Genomic DNA, 16,431 nt, shown 5'->3' with positions numbered 1-16,431 from the left:
GCCGCCCCGCCCCTTTAACGCCGCAGGGCGGTGCCTTTGAGTGACACGCCGCGCGCCCAATGGCCGGAGGCCACTCCCCCTCCGCGCCGTCTCCACCAATAGCAGCGCAGAGTGGGCGGGCGTTGCGCCGCTCCCGACCCTTGTTTCTCTTCCGCTCTTAAAGGGGCCGCAGCGCGGCGCGGGCGGCGCCGCTGCGCTATGCGCGGGCGGCCATGCGATGGCGGTCGGTGGTGCTGGGGCTGCTGCTGCTGCGGCTCGGGCTGCAGGCGCTGCTGGCGCTGCTGCCCGCGCTGGCCCGCGGGCTCTGCCTGCACCCGCGCCTGCCCTGCCCCGGTCCGCGGCCACCAGCCCTGCCCGGCCCGCCCGCGGGCGCTGCGGGCCGCGGGGCCCGGCTGTGGGGCGCGGCGGCGGGCGGCGATGAGTACGAGCGGCGCTACAGCGGCGCCTTCCCGCCGCAGCTGCGGGCGCGGCTGCGGGACGCGGCCCGGGGCATGTTCGTGTTCGGCTACGACAGCTACATGGAGCACGCCTTCCCCCGCGACGAGCTCGACCCGCTGCACTGCCGCGGCCGCGGGCCCGACCGCCGCGACCCGTGAGTGCGGCCGGGAGGGAACGGCTCTGGGGAACGGCTCTGGGGCACCGACCGGTGGGGAACGGCTGGGAGGGGCCGGTGGGGAACGGCTCTGGGGCCCTGCGGGGTGGGCACGGCCCCGGGCTGGCATCGCTCCGTGTGTGCCTCCCTGGGGTCAGCCTGGGCCCAGCCACGGCACAGTTGGTAATGGCCATAACCTAAAATACAGCAAGTTTCACCTCCGTATGAATCGTGGAATGGTTTGGGTGGGAAGGGACTCTAAAGCCCACCCAGTGCCACCCCTGCCATGGCAGGGACCCCTCCCACTGTCCCAGGTGCTCCAGCCCCAGTGTCCAGTCTGGCCTTGGGCACTGCCAGGGATCCAGGGGCAGCCCCAGCTGCTCTGGGCACCTGTGCCAGGGCCTGCCTACCCTCCAGGGAACAATTTCCTGTTAATATCCGGTATAAACCTATTCTCTTTAAGTTGGAAGCCATTTCCTCTTGTCCTGTCACTCCAGTCCCTCTCCGTATTTGTTGTAGCCTCCCGCCGGGTACTGGAATGAACTTTGCATATTGGGGCAGAGCTGTGGAACAGCTGCCCAAGGAGTCATGGAGCTTCCCCTTTTGGAGACATTCCAAACCTACCGAGATAGTTCCTGTGTCACCTGCTCTAGGTGACCCTGCCTGCACAGGGGGTTGGACTGGATGATCTGCACAGGTCTCTTCCAGCCTTAACAATTCTGTGATTCTGCTCTTCCAGCTCCAACCTGAACATCAATGATGTGCTGGGGAATTACTCCCTGACGCTGATTGACGCGCTGGACACGCTGGCGGTGAGTCCTTGGTGTGGGACACTGCCCTGGGACCTGCCCTGGCCACCCTGGGACACTGCCCTGGCTAGGGCAGCTCCCCAAGGCTTGCTCAGGTGGTGCAAACAGCTGGATCATGAGCTAACAGCTGGATCAGAAACCAGCAGTGTCACATGGGGTAACAGAATGAGAGCAGTTGGAGGTGGCAGCAGAGATTTCCTGAAGAGACAGAGGAAATTTTGGAGCTCCTCCCCAAGGTTCAAACGAGATCTCTTTGGTATTTGCCCGGGGTGGGTGGATTTGAGCTGCAGGTGCTGTGAGTTGCTGAGAGGTCCATCAGGAGGAGGGTTCATTGTGTGCACAGTGGCTGGAAGAGCCCTGGTTGTTTCACTTGGCAGAGAGGGCCTGAGTGACACACTGATCTGTGTGAAGTGGTGAAAGGAAGGGGGGGAAAACCTGTACAGCTGCTTCTCTGCTGCATTTCTGCCAGAACTGGGAGATAATAGGAGGAGCAGCTCATTTCTGTGTTAGTGCCAGGGCATGGGGTCATGAGAAAGAGCTGGGCATTTTCAGAGACCCCAGCAGTTTCACTGTTCTCATCTGTGCAGCCGGGGCAGGCTTTGTGCCTTCTGGAGTGGCAGGGCTCACTGATGTGCAGGAGCCACAGGGATCTGTGTCTCCTCTGGCTCTTTGGGATATAAAACCCTTCCCACTCCACCCTGGGCTGCAGCAGTGGTGAGGAGCTGCTGGAGCAGAACTGAAAGCAGAAGTGAGGGAGATGTTGGGTTTTACTGACAGAGAAGTTTGGGATCTGTGTTATGTGCCTGATAATGGTGCCTTCCTGTCCTCATCACCACTGGGGCTGTGCTTAACTTCTTTTGTCACATGTAAAGGTTCTGGTTGCTAAATCTCCTGTGTTTCAGAAGCTGCTGCATGGGGCAAGCCTGTTCTGCTCCCCATTGCTCAGACCAACACATGATGCTTCCCCACTGGGTCTGGGTGATGGGGACAGCTGGCACCTGGTGCTTTTGTTAAAAATGTAGGTATGTCCCAGCCTTTTCATGAGCTCAAGCAAGCAGGAACCTGTGTTATCTTTACACATTCCTGCTCCCCAAAGCTCAGGCTGAATTTACATCTGTCTCTGGATGCAGTGGAAATCAATTCCTAGGTTAGACCTGTGGGAGGCAGGCACAAGGGAACTGCTGGATGTACAGTGCTGGGTCAGGAGCATGAAAGGTTGGACTGGCCTTTGGTCAAATAAACATTCAATCAAACTTCATTGTTCTGCAAGCTGTGTTATGTTTTAAGCTAACCTTTACTCTTGAACTGATAATTCAGGCACTTTGAATACTCAGTGTGCTAAATCTGACTGCTGGGCTAAAATGTGAGCTTGCCATTCTCTTCCCTAACCCTCTTCTGAAGCAACAATTGTACAAACCAGCTTTGTTTTTCTGTAACAGGTAATGGGAAACTCCTCAGAATTCCAGAAGGCAGTGAAGTTGGTGATTGACACAGTTTCATTTGACAAAGACTCAACAGTCCAAGTTTTTGAGGCAACAATCAGGTATGTGGTGCTGAGTTTCTGTCTTTAAAGGTTAAAGATTTGGTGTGTGTAACTCACAGTGAAATCATTGATTAGGAGGTCTTTGGCAGGCTTTATTCCCTGAATGGCTCCTCAAGTAAGCTGTTTCTTAATCTCCTATGAAAATATTCCATCCTTTCATATAGGAAACAATTTAAATCAGTCCCGTGGAGCAGTGAGGCAGTGGTTGGCTCTGTGCTTCAGACTCTGCTTGCAGCAGAGACTCAAATCTGTGCCCTGATCAACAAACAGCCCTGGGACAGCTTTTCCCTGCTCTGTTTTTGTTTCATGGACTTCCGCTCACTTTCATTTTCATTTTAGATTAAAAAGACTCTTCTGTGTTGGAAATGGGTTTAGATACTGTCTGAGTTTAAAGGGTTTTGTTTTCTGAGAGCCTCAAGCAGTGTTTATTCCTGCTTCACATGGCTAGGCTTTCTTTTTTTCTGAGTACTGAGTTCATGCAACACCCTTTCTGCCATTTGCAGGGACAAGGAGGTCTTCACTCCTGAACAGATTTGTTCCAGGAACTCCTGGGTTAGGGAAATTTTGCAGAACCAGATTTTGGAACAGTGGCTGACAACAGCATGACTTCTACATGTGTTCACTACTGCTGGGGGAAACGCCAGGTCATTTTGTGTAGTGCCTGTAAGGAGCACAAAGTCATAATTCTGTCAGACATGACAGCAGTGAGGTGTTCAGGTGAGGAATGAGCCTCAGAACAGACTGAAAACCTGGATTTTCCTTTTCCCACAGGGTTTTGGGAAGCCTGCTGTCTGCCCACATCATCATTACAGACACCAAGCAGCCCTTTGGTGACATGAGCATCAAGGATTATGACAATGAGCTGCTGCACCTGGCTCATGACCTGGCAGTGAGGCTGCTGCCAGCCTTTGAGAACACCAAAACTGGCATTCCCTATCCTCGGGTGAGTGACAGCAGCCCTGGGGAAACAGGCTCGAAGCAGTTTCACCTGTGCTGCACCTTCAATTTTGTGCCCTTTTATGTGCACTTGGGGTATTGAGCCTGCCCTAAGTTATTCTGAAGTGACACGGGGGAAACTGCCCTGAGTTGTGGTGATGTGGATAGTACAAGTTGCTCCTTCTGTCTAGTGAATGTTTTCCCTGGGCTGATTTTCACTGTGTTTATTGTTCCCTGTGGGTCAGGAGTCATTTGTTCCTGTGCTGGTTGGTGGAGCATTCCCTGCCCTGTGTCACACAGCAGCAAACAATGCTGTCAGTAACAAGGAGTACTGTAAAGGCAAAGAGGAGGAAAGTGACTCTATTGGTGACTTGCTACTAAAACAATTATATTAGCATAAAACTCTTCAGAAATATTTATCATTCTGGGCTTGCAGAATTTTCCTGAAGACTGCTCAGTGTGTCTCAATACTCTGGGATTCCTGGATGCTGCAGCCTCTTGTTGTAAGCAGATGCAGTTGGCAAGGAGGAGGATGTCACTACTATTGGAACAATCCTAAACTGCAAAACTATAATTAGCACTTGCCTGGCTGCTCTTAATTTCTGGAGACAGCAGCACTGCTTTTCCCCCTGTAGAAATGTGAATTTTCACTTCTGTTCAGGGCCTGGTAAAGCAGCTGAGGGTGCTGTAACTTCCCTCCAGCACCCTGTCCCGTGGGGAAGGGGAGGAGCATCCACTGAGGAAGCTCTTGGTTTCACCAGCACAAACTGGGGGCAGAAAAGAAGGAAAAGCTTGAATGTTTAGTGGAAGGCATGAGAAAGTGAAGTTAGCAAGTATAAAAGAAAAATGAGGCTTGCCCACTTTAGGCATGATGTTGTAAAGCTGGAAGAAAAATGTCAGGAATTCTACAGGAAAGCTTTCCAAGTGTGCTGGTTTTGTGTCTCTGTGCACATTCCATGCTGGACATTGTGCACAAACACCAGGAAGGCTTGTGCTAAAGGGAGGGAGCAGCTGTGAGCACAGCTGGGGGTGCAGCCTGCCTGTCCCTGCCCACAGGTGAACCTGAAGAAGGGGGTTCCCCCAGACAGCCACAACGAGACGTGCACAGCAGGAGCTGGGTCCCTGCTGGTGGAGTTTGGCATCCTCAGCAGGCTGCTTGGAGACTCCACCTTCGAGTGGGTGGCCAGGAGAGCTGTGAAGGCCCTGTGGAGCCTCAGGAGCAATAACACTGGACTGCTGGGTAAAGTCTGGGTGCTGCTGTGTCCTCATGTGTCCTCACCTTTGTCCCTCTGCTCCCTCTGTAGCTGTTCAGTCACGTTCTCCTTGTGTACCCAGGGCTTGTGTTGAACTAATGGCACTTTGGGGCTTGCCATGAAAAATGGAGTCTGTGAAAGGCTCCTCAGGGCACAGGTTTTCAACTCAAATTTTCCACAAAACTGGGGAATGGAACTGAAGGCCCTGATTTGTGTCCCCATTAATATAATTCAGATTGGCAGATGACTCAAAGTACTTAAAATAACTGCATGTGTGTAGGTGTTCCTCAGATGAATCCACCACTGTAACACTTCATCTGATGTTAATCTTTGTTTCTTCCTCCTTGGGAATTTCTGAACCTGTGATATTGCCAAGTCTTGACTGGATTGTTTCTCTCTGATATACTCAGCAAGCTCAGACTAAACTTGTTGTTTGTTCTGAAAGGAAATGTTGTGAATATCCAGACTGGTCACTGGGTTGGAAAGCAGAGTGGACTGGGAGCAGGGTCAGATTCGTTCTATGAGTACCTGCTGAAGTCCTACATCCTCTTTGGGGAAAAGGAAGACCTGGACATGTTCAACTCTGCCTATCAGAACATTCAGAACCACTTGAGGAGAGGGTATGTAATTCATGTCAGCATCAATTCCTTGAGCAGTGGAAACAAATGTGTTTGTAGTGCTTTGTGTCAGGCTCTAGAAAATCTGTTCTTAAATCTCCTTTCCATGGTAGTCTCCTCATTCCTCAACAACTGGTGGGGTGCAGAGAAGCCAGACTGCTTCCTGTCCCATTTAGAAATGTTAAAGCTGAGAAAAGTCTGGCACTGCAAAAGAAATGTATTAAATTGGCTGCTTTGTTCTTCTGAAAGCCTCATCTTGCCTAGCATGACTTTTGGTAGAAATTCTGCTGGCAGAGCTCTAAGATATGATCCCTGTATGAATTAACATCCCTATATGAAGTAACTCCTCTGAGAGCATGACAGTGTTTGGGTTCCCTTCACAAGGAGCCCAGCAGAGCAGAGCAGTGCCTGCCTGAGCTGTGGCAGTGTGCTGTGTGCTGCCTAGCAGAGGCACTGCCCTGCATTGTCCCTGCATTGTTCCTGCATTGTCCCTGCATTGTTCCCTGCAGCAGGGAGGCCTGCAATGAAGGAGAAGGGGACCCTCCCCTCTACGTCAATGTCAACATGTACACGGGCCAGCTGATGAACACCTGGATTGACTCTCTGCAGGCCTTCTTCCCTGGGCTGCAGGTGAGCTTTCCTTCTGGGAAAGGCCAAAGGCCCATTCTAATCCTGGCCTGGGAGTGAGTCTGAGTTCTGGCCTGGGAGTGAGCCTGAGTTCTGGGCTGGGAGTGAGTCTGAGTTCTGGCCTGGGAGTGAGTCTGAGTTCTGGCCTGGGAGTGAGTTTTCCTGCTGGGAGAGGCCCATCCCAGTCCTGGCCTGGGAGTGAGCCTGAGTCCTGAGCTGAGCTCCCACCCGTGGCTTGGCAGAGTTCAGTTCAGCTCTGCATTAACACAGCTGTGTGGGGAGCCCTGGCCTGCTCTCTGCTAGATCTGAGACTTTCAACTTCCCTCTTTTAGCCTCAGCATTTGTGTTCTGTGCTGTGAGGCTCTGCTAGAGCTTTTACTGCAAAGAGTGAATACATTAGTACTTTTGGGGGGTTGTTTTCTGTGTGTTTTATGGGGGAAGAGTTGTTTTAGGTGCCACACTCTCATCTTTGCTGGCCTGCAGCACTAAGTGTGTGTATCTCTGGCTGCTCTGGTGCCCAGGTGTTGATAGGAGATGTGGAAGATGCCATTTGCCTCCATGCCTTCTATTATGCCATCTGGAAACGCTATGGGGCTCTCCCAGAGAGGTACAACTGGCAGCTGCAGGCCCCAGATGTCCCCTTCTACCCCCTGAGACCAGAGCTGGTGGAGTCCACATATCTTCTGTACCAGGTATCTGCCTTCCCTGAGCTGCACATCATGGCTGGGCCAAAAAGCTTTTGTTCAGGAAGTCACTTTATCCCCCTGACCTCTGGCCAGCTGAATTTTGGCAGCCCTGGAGCTGCCTCCTGTCCTGTGGAGTCTCTGGGCAGGCACTGCAGGGTTGTGCAATGTTGTTGCTCTGCTGTTTGCTTCAAAAACAGCCTTTTTTATAAGGCAGGCAAAACCAACACAAAACCACCTTTTCTAAAAGCTGCTGGCAGATTTTTACAAGGCAGAGACCTGTGGCTGCTCAACCAAAATTGCTGAAATAAATATAAGAGCTTTCCTTGCAATCCTGCCCAGGCACAGCTACAATAAACTAAAATAACTGTCTGCCTACAAGGAGGGGATCAGAGAGTTTGAATTTACTGCAGGTTTTCTAGGATTTGCTCTAAAGCAAATGTGAGAAGCTTGCACTGGCTAATCCAAGTCATGCTCCCATAAAGATAAGTTTGCTGTGATACACAAGACTCTGGTACCAATAGGCCTTTGTTGTGTTATTTTTACAGGATTTCAAAATTGCTGACTCTAACTCTTGTCTGTCTTCCTTATTTAGGCCACAAAGAACCCGTTTTACCTTCATGTGGGAATGGATATTCTGCAGAGTTTGGAAAAATATACAAAAGCAAAGTCAGTCTTCAATGTTCTTTTCTTCTCTCAGTGCTATATATCTATATTTTATTCTACAAATATTGTATAGAATCCAGTCTGCCACATGTAGGTAAACCAGAAAACCCAGCCCTCCTTGAAAGCCCCAAGTGATGATTTATTTATTGAGCACTTCTTTCTTTCCCATCTGAAAATGAAATTATAGTCCAGTGGATATCTTTATACATTTGGAATTTTATCACTGCCTTTCAAAATGCACTGCTGATGATCAGCTGCTAAAAACTGCTGAAAACAGTAGTTGGGATTTTTCCTAGGGATCCTGCAAGATTATTTCTCACCTCCTGGTGTTTAGCTGAACTGAGGGATGGCTCCTAAGGCAGATGCTGTTGGATATCAGCTTCCAGTTCAAGACAGCAGCAGTGAATCCTGACTCTAATACTGAGTAGCTGAACTTCTTGCAAGGCTCAGGGGGAAGACAGTGAATTTTTATTCCTTTTTATTAATTGACTCATTTTCTAGAGAAATGTGTGATGGCTGGCCAGGTCAGGCATTGCTGGTGAGTGGGGTTCAGGTGATCACAGACCAATAACCAGTGAGTGCTGCACAGCACAGCTGTTCCATTTGAGCTTCCCCTGGCAGCTGGAATGCTCTGAGGGGAGGGGATGGCTGAGAGCAGGAGGGCTGCAGCTGACCCCAAACCCTGTCCAATGTTGCAGGTGTGGCTATGCCACGTTGCACCACGTGGTGGACAAGACCAAGGAGGATCGAATGGAGAGCTTTTTCCTCAGTGAAACCTGTAAATATTTGTACCTGGTAAGTGTGTGCTCTTCACTGCAAGGCTCTGCACAAAAATTGCACAGGAGGGGGCAGGAGGTTACTAATTATTAATTAGAAACTGGGTTGGGGATGGGGCATCATTAATGACAACCTGCTGGGCTCTGGGGTTTGTGTGTGGGGTGATTGAGGCTGAGCTTTGGGGTTTGTGTGTGGGGTGATTCAGCTGAGCTCCTCTTCTTTGACTTCACCCCACTCTCTGAGCTAAAGCAGCTGCCCAGGTGTGGTTCCTGCACCTGGAGAGCTTTGGGAAGAGGCTGGAAGGGAGAGGGAGCAGGAGTGGAGGGAGCTGCTGCTCAGCTCTGAGCTAAGTGCTGCTTGCAGCCCTCCTGCCTGGGGCAGCCTCTGCTTTCTCCCTGCTGGGCTTTGGCACTCACAGGAGAAAGCATTTGGGCTGGCATTGCCTAAGCCCCTGTTCTCAATCTCCTTTAGTGCAGAAAACCAAATAAATCTGTGACTGAGTGGATGCCAGCCTAGAAATGCCTCACAGAGCAGCTTAGAAAAATAAGGGCACTTTCAGCTGTGTGAGAAGTTTTTCTTCTGCTCTCCTCTTCTAACTGCTCAGATCAATCCCTTGCATTAAGACTATTTATTTCCATTTGCTCCAGCATTATTTAGCACTAAAAGGTATTTTTGTGTGATCCTTCAAAGTGTGAGTACCTGTTCCCAGCTGCTTGTTACTGGGAGGTGAAGGATGGGGCACACCTGCAATGCATGTCTGTCCCATCTCTGCTTCAGCTGTTTGATGAAGAGAACCCAGTGCACAAATCTGGAATAAGTTCATGTTTAGGACTGATGTAGTTCAGTCCCTGTCTGTCCCATCTCTCCTTCAGCTGTTTGATGAAGAGAACCCAGTGCACAGGTCTGGCAATAAGTTCATGTTCACCACTGAGGGCCACGTGGTGTCTGTGGACGAGCGGTTCCGGAGCTCGCTGTGGGAGGACATCCTGCCTGCAGGGGAGCACAGCCTCAAAGCCAAACCCTCCGAGCCCAAGGCAGCCAACTTCAGCTCCAACGTAAGCACCACACTGCCTGGGGCTGGGGAGGGGCAGCCAGCACACACTGAGCCTCTGGGAGGGCTAATGCAGAGAGTTCCCTTTAGAAATGTCAAACACCTGAGGAGCTCCCCTGAAATGCACTTTCTGCAGCAGCATAAATGGCATCATGTGTGGGATGCTGGTGAAGGTGAAACCTGTCCCCTTTGAAGTGTTTTGCAGCAATTGTTTTGTTCTTTGTTAATTTACTTCCAATTATTTTCCCTTCCCCTTTTCTTTGCCCTTAAAACTCTCCAGTGTTGCTGTCAGGGGCAAGGGGAGAAGCAGAGGGTCATCTAAACCCAGCTTTGTCTTCCTCAGTGGGGTTTTGGGGAATGTAAAAGGGGACCTATCTCAGCAAGGCCTCAACTGGCCCCAGAGCTGTGGCTCCAGTGCCCATCACCAACCAAAACAGATCTGGTTTAATCTCAGAATGTTGGAGTTGAAAGGACCTTAAAGATCACCTCATTCCACCCCTAGTGGGACACCTGCCACTACAGCAGTTAAGGACAATTAAAAAATATCTCCTGGTAGGTTCTGGTGTGGCTCCTTCCCTCCTCCCCACAGAGCTCCAGGAAAAGAGCATTATTTTAAACATTCACAGTTGTCATAGTGAAGGGAATCTCAGTTGCACAACAAGCTGTGCTGTGTGTTTGGAAGCTGCAGCCTGCACTGAGGAAACACTTGCTGCTCATTTATGGGATTTGTGCTGCAAGTCTGCACAGAACAAGGGAAAGTTGAATGAAAAAATGTTATTTGGTACAGTTTTCTGTACTGGGAGGATCTGAGGGGATTGCAGAGGGGATGGGCTTGCTTGGGTTTGGATCTGAGTCTTTAAAAAGATGTAAATTTTCTCAACAGTGTAACAGAGTCCCTGATGAGAGGAGGTACCTGCTGCCCCTGAAGAGCAACTACATGAGACAGATCGACAGAATGGTGGGGCTGATCTGAGGGACTGCAGGGGAACTTGGGGGAGCTTGGCATCCTCTGCAGACATTCCTCCCCTTCAGCTGCTCCCTGCAAGGCTGGGTCCCCCAGTGTCCCCCAGTGTCCCCAGTGGACACCCAGGAGATGGAGCTCATTCCTCTGAGCTGGGTAACCTCCCGTGCCACCTGAACAAACAGCTCTTGTTTCAAGACTTCTATGAGAAATGTTGTTGCAAATGAAGGCTGAATCTATTTTAAAAGAAAAAGAAGGCAAATTGGCCTGTGCCACTTAGCTACCTCCTTGTAGCTGTGTTACAAATGTCCCTCTAGAGCAGGGTCTGCTATTTAATTTGAAATGATCTCGGGGCTTGGGGAAGGAGTGGGGAAGTGCAATTTTTTACACCAAGTTGAACTATTGAATTTTTCTGACTAGCAATACACAACCTAAAGGTCTACTCAGGTAGGAACCCACTGGGTTTGCTGAAACAAAACTGCTCTGTGTACTCTTGGAGAGATCACTGCTGGCAGAGTGTGACATCCCTGGCAGCCCCAGCTGATAGAAGCTGCAGGGCTGTGGGAGCCTGTGGCTGCAGAAACCAGTGATCAAACCAATCCAGGTGCCTTTTTGGGAGGGGGAATTGCAGAGCCACTCAGGCAGAAGTTCCCAAAGTTTCCTTGTTTGCCAAGTTTTCAGTGCCTTTTCAGGAGAGATGCTGCTAAGAACTGGTGTCACAGTACATGAAGAACAAACTATTTCACATTCCTGACAAGATTCATGTGTTAGTGCCTTAAGTTCTCTTCACTACCAGGGAAATCTGAGCTTCCTTGGAAGATGGAAAAGTATTTCTGATGAGTGGGTTGCAAAATACAGTGGAACCCAAAGTCACTTAAAAAGAGGTGTTTGGAGTTTTTTTGAAGATACTGGAAAAATATCTGTGAACTTTCAGGAAGAAGGCAGTTAAGGGCTTGAGGGATGACAACAAACTGAGGCCAAAACAACTATTTTAAATATACCAAGTTGGGTTTTTTTTCTGGTCGTTGTTTATATACTTCTGACTTTTGACTGCAGTTGAAGTACTAGAATTTCATTTTTGGGTTAATGACTTTTAAATTGAGGCATAAATACGAGGGCAACTTGATCTGCTGTATTTTCACCTTCTTACAACAACATTGGTTTTCATAAACCACGTGTTGCAACTCAAAACATTTCTAATAAATATGAAGTTTGTGCTGGAGAGGTTATTGTTGGAATCTTTTAATGTACAGATGCATCTCAGGGACTTTGTTGTAGAATCTTCTATTCCATGATAGTTGAGTCTTGTATTCAGGCAAAAAAAAAAAATCATCAAGTCTTCTTAGTGTTATTATGTGTGTTTGAGGGGATGAAGGGTTGGAGGGGGGAAATAGGTTAAAATTTCCCAAAATATTGCAATAGAAGGGGTTGCCTTGGTGTTTGAGGCAGCTGGTGATTCAGCTCCTGTGGCATTGGCTTTGCCAAAGGTGTTTCTGGAGTGTCTGAGTTTGTGTTTCAGGGGAAAGCAGGATTGGAGGTGCTGTGATGCAGTGGGTCAGGCAGTGGTGGGTGCAGGGTGAGGAGGGCAGGAGGGTGCCAGGGGCACTGCTGCCCTCACAGAGCTCTGGGCTCTCAGTGCTGCTCCTGGGCCAGCCCAGCATCCCCAGGGGCTGGGGCAGCTCCCAGAGTGTGGGGGTGGCCAGGATAACCAGGACAGACACCCCTGAGGGTTCCGGTGCCTCCTCCTGCCCCAGTTTGTCCCTGGCTGTGACTCTGGCCCTCTCCCTGTGACTGTGACTGTGCTGTCTGAACTCCTGAGCCCAGGGAGGCTCCCAGCCCAGCACTGTGCACAGAATCCATTCCAGAGCGTTCCAGAGACAATTCCAGGGCTGGGAGGAAGTTGCACAACTGCTTTGCCGTTGTGTTTTCCTTGTGATTGCCAGGAATAGTGAAAGGTGGTGAGAATGAGAGCAGCCCAGGCAGGAATTGCAGCTTTCCAGGCAAACAGGGCCAGCTTCCCTTGGGAATTGGTGTGGAATTTCTGCTGCCAGGTGATGTGACAGTCATCTTTCCACAGGAATGCTTTTATCCTCCCAGAAGCTGCTGGTAAAAGACTCTGTGTTCCTTCAGGAGCCAACTTTTCTTCCTCTTTGTTCTAAAACTGCTTTGGATATGTTTTTACTCTGTAAGGAGAGGGCACCTGTTGTGCACTAAAATGAGCTTTTGTACAAGACAATGGCATCAAAATGGAGCTGATAACAGTGCTGGAATCATTTGCTGAAATAGACTCTTGTATTTCTTGGTATCATGTGCAATATCAAGTTTTCTGAACTGAAAGTGCCATGTATGCTTAATTGTTATTTATCCATGAAGTATTTAACTGAGGAAACTTGGAAGAGGACCAAATGTGCTTTCATGAAATGTCCTGAATTTTCAACACTTGGCTTGCCTTTTGCAAATCTCCATTAAAAAATAGTGTGTTTGACTACTCTGATGTGTGTTTGTCCTGTAGGGGATCTCCCTGCACCTTCTGTACACTGGGATTTCATCTGGTTAGAGCTGGGACAATTCCATTTATCCTTCCTGCAGGAGAATAAACCCACTCCAAAACAACAGGGCTCTTCTCCCTCTGTTCCTTTCTCTCCATGAGGGTTTGGGGGCAGCTGAGAGCAGGGATTGGTGTGGGATAAGTGAAGTGGACTCATGAGCAGGTCCTGACCTCCCTGCTGGGATTCCCAGTCCTTTGTTCAGTCAGTCCATGGAAAACCTGGAATTCTGCACTGAGACACTTGCTGGGCTCTCTCCAGCCCATGGAGAGCCAGCCTGGGAAACAGCTCATGCTGGGTTTGAGAACAGAAGGTGGAAATGAGCTGTCTGACCATCACTGTGATTTATTGTTCTCCTTTGCTGCCTTTCCCTCCTGGATTTGTTTTCTGTCGGATTGGCATTATCTCTGTGCTGATTCCTGGTTTGCAGCGCTGGTGAGAGGCTGTTGGGGCTGGCAGGACATTTGCTGTGTCTGGATCAGACTCCACATTCCTGGGAGATGTCTGTGGAACACTGGGGTTGGGGATTCTGCAGTGGTTCTAAAGTTCCTCTGGGGTTCTGGATGATGAGATCTTTGCCTTGCTTTACTTTTGCTGCATTCAGATTTCTAGGAGGCAATTCTAAAGTGGGTGTAAAGGGGCTGAAATGCTGATTTTGGGGCAAGCACCCCAGCTCTGATGGTTTCTCCCTGTGTTTGCTGTCATTCCTTAGCTTGTCACCTGCCTCATCTGCCCCCACAGGGTTGAGCAGCTCTGAGTGCTTTGCTTGCAGCTTTTCCAGCCCACATTTCAGAAATTATCTCCAAAAACGCCACTCTGCCATTGTCGCTTTCCTGGGAGACTGGAGCGGAGTAAGACCGCTGGTGATGCAGGATTTAAAATCCAAAGATGAGATTGAAAACCCCCATTTTAGGGTGAAATGCTTGGGAGCAGCCGGGTTTCAGAGCCGGCCAGAGGAGTGCGGTGCTGTAGCTCCGGCTGCCTCCAGCAGAGCCCTCCCTTGTGCCGCGGGTCGGGGCTTTGGATGAGCACCGGAACCCCGCTGGCCCCAGCGCCGGGAAAAGCAGATTTACAGCCGGGAAAAGCAGATTCACAGCCGGGAAAATGCGGGGTCAGCACTGCCCAGAGCATCTCCGAGAGGGAAAGGACATGGCACTTCTCATTCCTGCAGATGTTCACCTTCATCCGAGCTTGGAACTGCTTTTTGGGAGGGATTTTGTGCCCCTGATCACCTCCTATGTGCTTTATCCACCTGAAAGACATCAATAAATGTTCCCTGGAGCTGCTGTGTGTCCTTCAGCTTCATTTGTGCCCACACTGCTTTGGAACCATTTTACTGAAAAGCACCTTTTTTCCCCCAAAGGTTTTGTTGCCTGGCATTTTGCAGGGATGTGGAGGAGGAGAGCTCAGGAGCAGCCCCAGCCCAGCTTTAGTCATCAGGGCTGGATTTACTGGGGCCAGGGAGGAGTTCCAGTCTCCATGGGGAGCAACTGGTGGGACTGGGAGCACTGGGGACAGTGGAGATCATGGGAGAACTCCCTGGAATTGGGATTATTGTGGGGGGAACTCCCTGGAATTGGAATATTGTGGGGAGAACTCCCTGGAATTGGGATTATTGTGGAATTGGGATATTGTGGGGAGAACTCCCTGAATCTCGGATATTGTGGGGGGAACTCCCTGGAATTGGGATATTGTGGATTTGGGATATTGTGGAATTGGGATATTGTGGAATTGGAATATTGTAGAACTCGAACTCCCTGGATTTGGGAGATCAAAACCATGTCTCTTGGTTTTAGATATTGTGGGGAGCACTCCCTGGAGTTTAGAGATTTTGGGGAACACTCTGAAATCTGGGGATCATGGGGAGATCTCCCTGGAATTTGGAGATTGTGGGAAACACTCTCTGGAATCTGGAGACAGTGGAGAGAATTCCCTTGGCATTGCAAGATCACAGGGAGAACTCCCTTGGCTTTTCCCCACTTGAGGCAGGTGCTCTAAAATACAAAAAACCCAGACAAATTAAGTGAGGGGTGGAAAAAAAAAAGAATATTTCGGTTTATTAATACTTTTGAATAATTGAAATTACTCGCTGGGTAAGGCCTGGGGGCTTTCCAATAATGGCAATCTGCATACTGTTAATTATTTATAATGTTCGCTGGGGCTAAGTCATTGCTGACATGAATGGCTCTTGGAAAGCTCCATGGATCACCATCCTGGGCTGTGACAGCAGCGTGGTTCTGGCACAGAGCTTGGTGTGGAATCCAAACCTCTGGCCTGAACAAACACTGCTGTGTTCCAGAGGAGATGGAGCTTTTGCAGCAGCCTTCAGGAGGAAAAATTAACTCTAGAAGGAGTATTTAAATAAGCATTTTTAATAGATCAAATATCCCCGTGCTCGCAGACGCTGCTTAATGAAAAAACAAATTATATGGGAGATACAGATTCTCTTTTTTTAATATTTATGTGCAAATGATTCCTCTCCTCTCCTTTTGCTTCCCTGCCTGCAGCTGAGTGCAGCACGGCAGAGCTGGGATCTGGGGGAGCTGGAGGAGAGCAGGCAGGATAATTATCCATCATTGGTGGCAGAAAAATCTGATTCAACACAGCTGGGGTTGTTTGGGGTTTTTTACCTTTTTTTAAAAAATTTTTTTGTTTTATTTTCCTTATTTTTCCTCCCTTTTTTTCTTCCCTTCCTTTTCCTTCTCTTTTTCTTCTTTTTTCCCCTTATTTTCCTGGCTGGGAGTGTGTGATAAGGAGAAGAGCAGGAGGTCTGATGTCACACTGGGGATTCCCTGCAGTTCAGGCTGTTTGTGGGAGCTCACAGATGTTGGGATCATCCCCTGTGGTTCAATCCTGGTTCATCACTCCCTGCTCACCCTGGGGATGTGGAGATGGAGCACGGGGCAGAGCAAGGATGGATCCCTGGAAGGGGTTAGAAAGTACATTTAACACCTCAGAAATGCCATTAAAAATGGGTTTAACTCATTATTTTACCTTTATCCCTGCCCTTTGTCAGCTGGACTGGTCATGATAACCAAAATCCCAAAGCCATGCTCAGCCCATCCTTCCCCTCTCTTTTCTCTCTTTTCTCTTTCTCTCCAGATTCACCCTGGGATGATTTCTCCTCAGTGCACAGGAATGCTTCAGCTCAGTGATTAATTAGTATTGCTATTAATGCAAGATGCAATTCCATTGGATTAATCTATCTTATTGGTCAGGCTTTAATTAATTAGGTAATAAAAGCAACCCTAAAAAAACCCCTTTGAACGCTGGTTAATGAAACCCATGGATCTACTTATTAAGAATTAAAACCTTTCTCTCTTTGATACTTCTCTGCTTTATTAAACTCTGCTCCATTGCTTTGTGTGGT

General features: G+C 49.3%; 1 protein-coding gene across 2 annotated transcripts; it reads left to right on the top strand.

The window, feature by feature from the left end:
- The first annotated feature begins 194 nt into the window (after positions 1-194).
- On the top strand, positions 195-13,003 carry EDEM1 (ER degradation enhancing alpha-mannosidase like protein 1). 2 transcript variants are annotated; one of them, XM_064724034.1, is made up of 12 exons: positions 195-592; positions 1,332-1,404; positions 2,841-2,944; positions 3,716-3,887; positions 4,937-5,120; positions 5,579-5,753; positions 6,260-6,380; positions 6,899-7,069; positions 7,656-7,729; positions 8,425-8,521; positions 9,376-9,558; positions 10,438-13,003. In XM_064724034.1, exons 1-12 carry the CDS (start codon positions 213-215, stop codon positions 10,525-10,527), a joined length of 1,824 nt encoding a protein of 607 aa, XP_064580104.1. In that variant the 5' UTR covers positions 195-212; the 3' UTR covers positions 10,528-13,003. The 2 variants fall into 2 exon arrangements, with proteins under 2 accessions (XP_064580104.1, XP_064580105.1); XM_064724035.1 differs by lacking the exons at positions 9,376-9,558; positions 10,438-13,003 and adding an exon at positions 9,281-9,368.
- Positions 13,004-16,431: the final 3,428 nt, after the last annotated feature.

This window comes from Zonotrichia leucophrys, chromosome 12 (genome assembly GCF_028769735.1).
Source record: "Zonotrichia leucophrys gambelii isolate GWCS_2022_RI chromosome 12, RI_Zleu_2.0, whole genome shotgun sequence".
NCBI classification, from domain to species: domain Eukaryota; kingdom Metazoa; phylum Chordata; class Aves; order Passeriformes; family Passerellidae; genus Zonotrichia; species Zonotrichia leucophrys.
The sequence above is the reverse complement of the archived record's forward strand: the minus strand, read 5'-3'. Positions and strand labels throughout refer to the sequence as shown.

What these genes read in the sequence shown, in the direction of transcription:
- EDEM1 (XM_064724034.1), top strand. Translation starts at nt 213, where the DNA reads ATGCGATGGCGGTCGGTGGTGCTGGGGCTGCTGCTGCTGCGGCTCGGG. An exon ending in GTTTTTGAGGCAACAATCAG is followed by an intron (nt 2,945 to 3,715) that starts GTATGTGGTGCT and finishes CTTTTCCCACAG; the next exon opens with GGTTTTGGGAAGCCTGCTGT. An exon ending in CCTTCTTCCCTGGGCTGCAG is followed by an intron (nt 6,381 to 6,898) that starts GTGAGCTTTCCT and finishes TCTGGTGCCCAG; the next exon opens with GTGTTGATAGGAGATGTGGA.